This window comes from Coffea arabica, chromosome 7c (genome assembly GCF_036785885.1).
Source record: "Coffea arabica cultivar ET-39 chromosome 7c, Coffea Arabica ET-39 HiFi, whole genome shotgun sequence".
Taxonomy (NCBI): Eukaryota; Viridiplantae; Streptophyta; class Magnoliopsida; order Gentianales; family Rubiaceae; genus Coffea; species Coffea arabica.
In genome coordinates, this window is record NC_092322.1 from 31942835 (window position 1) to 31947874 (window position 5040).

The 5040-nt window shown below is 40.7% G+C and overlaps 1 protein-coding gene across 1 annotated transcript; it reads right to left on the reverse strand.

Moving 5' to 3' along the window:
• Positions 1-2316: 2316 nt before the first annotated feature.
• On the reverse strand, positions 2317-3981 carry LOC113699811 (uncharacterized). Its single transcript, XM_027220158.1, has 2 exons — positions 3175-3981; positions 2317-3045 (listed from the first exon to the last, which is right to left on the reverse strand). Exons 1-2 carry the CDS (start codon positions 3979-3981, stop codon positions 2317-2319), a joined length of 1536 nt encoding a protein of 511 aa, XP_027075959.1.
• Between the last annotated feature and the right edge of the window lie 1059 nt (positions 3982-5040).

Here is a 5040-nt window from a genome sequence, read left to right on the forward strand (position 1 = left end):
TACGAACGTCTCGAACGATGGACACTTTAGAAATGGGGACTGACCCTTTTTACAAAATTTTAAAATGGGACTGACCCAAATAAGAAATTTAAAATCGGGACTGACCTGAAACAGGAAATTTAAACGGGACTGACCCGAATCAGAAAATTTAAAATCGGGACTGACCCGAACAGAAAATTTAAAATCAGGACTGACCCGAAACAGGAAATTTAAAATCGGAACTGACCCGAACAGAAAATTTAAAATCAGGACTGATCCGAAACAGGAAATTTAAACGGGACTGACCCGAACAGGAAATCTAAAATCGGGACTCACCCGAACAGAAAATTTAAACGGGACTGACCCGAACAGAAAATTTAAAATCGGGACTGACCCGAACAGAAAATTTAAACGAGACATTCCAATACCTACCTGAAAATAGCCCAAAATTTTTCAGTAGAGGTTAAGTTCTTGCCTCTGAGTCCGAGGGTTGAGTCTGCATTGCCATGTTGTTGTATCTTTTGACCAAATTTGCTGGCAGCATTTTAGATCCGCCTTTGTTCACTAGAGAACTCTTTCCGATACCGACTCTAGTGCGAAGTGTTGATCATTTTCATTCATGCATGAAACTTTCCTGCAAAAGAGAAAAACAAAGAAATTGCCGCCATCATTTGATCCATTTTCCTTTGAGAATCGTGTAATCATGAGTTTTTTAATGCCTTTTCTTCCTTCTTCGCTAACTTTTGCTGCGGCAGCCGATTGAGTTGGATTTCTCATTCCAAAACTTTTCCGATTTCTCAAACTGGCCAGGTACGTGTTTTGCCATACTGTGAAGTCTGCGTAGTTGGCATTGCTGAATTCCAACCGTTTCCCAAAAGATGGCTGAATCCAAGCATGCTTTTGAAATAAATCACGGGGATTGTTATTCACCAAAATTCAATGATTCAAAGAATAAAATAAGGTATGCAAGATAATTCACATGTCATGCAGGAATGAATATGCAGAAGAATAAAAACATGACCATCTGTGCTTAAAAACCTACAAAATGCCATGAATGCAAGCAATTTGGAAAAAGAGCTTCCCAAGAATGTATTTGCAAAAGAATATTTTTTTACAAAATGACACAACTTTCGACCAACAGATGTCCTATTCAAATCTCTGGATATCTTTGTTCTTGAAATCAATATTGGCGGAAGTATTACAAAAATGAGAAGAAATCCAAATGAACCAAGTCACCAGTTGTTTCTCCTCGTGCTCCCTCATTGCAAAACCCTCCCTTGGCGCCCTTTCGGGTTTTCACCAAGGTTGCCCCCACCCTTGTTTTTTCCTTCTTTTTTCTCTCTTTTTCTTTTCTTTTTGTTTGTTTTTCTTCTTTTTTCTCTTTTTCCTTCTCTCTTTCTTCTCTTTTTTTTTTTGAGATGCCCTTTCGGATTTTCACCTAAGGAACAATGGAAAAGCTCGACCATGATCGACTCAGGAGCGCAAGTTGAAGATTTCTGGCATCAGTAAAATGCGCTTCCCTTATAAACTTAAGTGAAGGCATTACGGACATCACTTGCCAGTTGATTGGCGAAATCCCTAATAGAAATACAACGAGTGACGAAAGTCAAGACTTTTGGGCTTTTGTAATGAGGTCAGGTGGGGTGTTTTCAAGAAAGTTGAGGCTTGAAAGCAAGAATTTTTTTTTTTTGTGAAATAATTTGAAATTGCATCATTTTGAAATCATCTCCAATTTTGAACGTCACTGAGGAAAATTTGCCCCAGTTTGATTGGGATTTTTCTCTCTTTGCATTTTTCATTGCATTTTCCTCACTTTTGCATTTTCCTTCAAAAACTAAATTTGCCCCAGTGTGGGGTTCCCTCTTCTTTTCATTTTCAATCTCTCTTTCAAAATAAATTTGCCCCAGTGTAGGGTTTGCAATTCTTAGGGGTTGCCAAATGAAGATTATTGCTCTGACAGCTCAAAGGGGATGACTAGGGATGAAATATTTTGATTGGAAAGGAATATGGCCTGACTTTTGTCTCGTCCCTTGCATGACTTCCTAAAAGAAATTTGCATAATCAAATAAAGAACTTCTTACATATGTCTGAGTTGATAGGTTGAGGGAATGTCTGTCCATCCATCTCTGCCAAAATGAGTGCTCCGCCAGGTAACACCTTTTGAACAATGAATGGCCCTTGCCAATTTGAAGCAAATTTGCCTTTGGCCTCATCTTGCACTGGCAAAATTTGTTTAAGTACTTTGTCGCCTTCCTCAAATGTACGCCGATGGACTTTCTTGTTGTAGGCCCGGGCCATGCGTTTTTGGTAACATTGGCCATGACAAATAGCATTAAGTCATTTTTCATCAATCAAGGTCAATTGTTCATAATGTTGCTTTAACCAATCAGCCTCTTCCAACTTGGTTTCCATTAGAATACGCAATGAAGGGATTTCGACCTCAGCAGGTAGCACAGCTTCTATTCCATACATGAGCGAGTAGGGAGTTGCCCCAGTTGAAGTTCGAATAGCAGTCCGGTATGCCATTAGTGCATAAGGAAGCTTTTCATGCCAATCACGGTGCCTTTCAGTCATTTTACGGATGATCTTCTTCAAATTCTTGTTTGCGGCTTTCACGGCTCCATTCATCTGCGGTCTATAGATGGCAGAGTTACGATGTCTGATTTTGAATTGCTCGCATAGCCTGTCCACCATGTCATTGTTGAGATGCTTGGCATTGTCTGTAATCAATGTTTCTGGCACTCCAAATCGGCATATGATGTGATCTCTTGAGAAATTTGCCACCACTTTCTTTGTCACATGTTTGAATGATTCCGCTTCGACCCATTTGGTGAAGTACTCAATTGCCACCAATATAAATCGATGCCCATTTGAAGCAGGAGGGTCAATTGTGCCAATCACGTCCGTACCCCACATTGAGCAGGGCCATGGAGCAATCATGCTATGTAACTCGGTGGGAGGAGCACGTATAACATCGCCATGCACTTGACATTTAATACATTTCCGGACAAAGTCTATGCAATCGCGCTCCATGGTAAGCCAAAAATACCCGGTTCTCATGATTTTCTTTGCTAACAAATGTCCATTCATGTGAGGTCCACAAACACCGCTATGTACCTCTTTCATTATGTATTGAGTTTTATCTTCATCGATGCACTTTAAGAGGTTCAAATCTGAGGTCCTTTTGTACAATACCTCTCCATTTAAGAAAAACTTCGAGGCCATTCTGCGCAAGAAACCCTTGTCATTTGCACTAGCTTCTGGAGGGTAAGACCCGGTTTTGATGAACTCTTTAATATCATTGTACCAAGGGCTATTGCCAGATGTTTTGTCTACGACCCAACAATGAGCAGGCTTGTCCTGGAGTTGGATCCGGATAGGCTTGATTCCTAGTTCGTCCGGATATTGTATCATAGAAGATAAGGTGGCCAAAGCATCGACAAATACATTTCGGGCTCGTGGAAGATGTCTGAATTCCAAACTTTGAAATTGTCTAGCTAGAGTGAGCAAATTACAATGGTATGGCAAGATCTTGGAATCTTTGGTTATCCATTGCTTCAACGTTTGGTGCACAAGTAAATCTGAATCACTGAAGGCTATCAACTCTTTAACTTCCATTTCCAAAGCCATTTTAAGACAAAAAATACAGGCTTCATACTCAGCCATATTGTTTGTGCAGGCAAATTGCAATTTAGCAGCTCCGGGATAATGCTTCCCTTCTGGAGATACAAGCACTGCTCCGATTCCAGCTCCGAAAGAATTAGCGGCACCATCAAAAAATAACCTCCATTCAGGGTACGGTTCGCTCATATCTTCTGCGGCACCAACAAGTAAAACCTTCTCATCGGGGAAATAAGTATGGAGCGGTTGATAGTCATCATCGTTCGGATTTTCTGCCAAATAATCAGCTATAGCTTGTCCCTTGACGGCCTTTTGCGAAGTAAAAACAATATCAAATTCCGCAAGAATCATCTGCCATTTGGCTAGACGCCCAGTTGGCATCGGCTTCTCCAAGAGGTATTTCAGAGGATCAGAGCGGGATATGAAATATGTGGTGTGACTTAGCAGGTAGTGTCTCAACTTTTGAGCTGCCCAGGCCAATGCACAGCAACTTTTCTCAATGAATGAATAATTAGCCTCATACTGGGTGAATTTCTTGCTAAGATAGTAGATGGCTTGCTCTTTCCTTCCAGAATCATCGTGTTGCCCCAGAACACAACCTACTGCTCCGCCGAGTATGGATAAGTACATGATCAAAGGCCGGCCCGGTTTGGGTGGCACTAGGACTGGAGGGTGCAGTAAATAATCCTTAATTTTGTCAAAAGTTTGTTGGCACTCTTCATTCCAATGCAATGGCATATTTTTTTTAACAACTTGAATAGTGGCTCGCACGTAGCGGTTAATTGGGCAATGAATCTTCCAATGAAATTAATCTTCCCCAAGAAGCTTTTCACATCTTTCTGCATTTTTGGCACTGGCATGTCTCGAATTGCCTTGATCTTTGTCGGGTCTATCTCTATGCCCTTTTTGCTGACAATGAATCCCAACAGTTTACCAGCTGGTGCTCCGAAGGCGGATTTCGCAGGATTTAGGTTCAAATTGTACTTTCGCAACCTTTCAAACAACTTTTTTAGATCAATCAAATAGTCTTCTGCTTTCTTGGACTTGATTATAATGTCATCCACATAAACCTCCATCTCCTTGTGGATCATATCGTGAAACAAAGTAGTCATAGTCCTTTGATAAGTAGCTCCGGCGTTCTTTAAACCAAACGGCATTACTCGATAATAAAATGTGCCCCAAGGGGTGATAATAACAGTTTTTTCCCTATCTTCTTTGGCCATTAAGATCTGATGATATCCAGCGAAACAATCACAAAAAGACTCAATTTCGTGTCCAGCAGTATTGTCTAGAATGATGTGGATATTTGGCAAAGGAAAGTCATCTTTCGGACTGGCTTTGTTAAAATCCCTATAATCAACACAGACTCGTACTTCTCCATTCTTCTTTGGAACAGGGACTGGATTCGAGAGCCAAACAGGGTAATGAGATACAATGATA

Coding starts and splice junctions, on each gene's coding strand:
- LOC113699811 (XM_027220158.1), bottom strand. CDS start 3,981: ATGCCAACTGGGCGTCTAGCCAAATGGCAGATGATTCTTGCGGAATTT. Junction 3,046..3,174: donor AGTTTTTCTTAAATGGAGAG/GTATTGTACAAA, acceptor TTGTTAGCAAAG/AAAATCATGAGAACCGGGTA.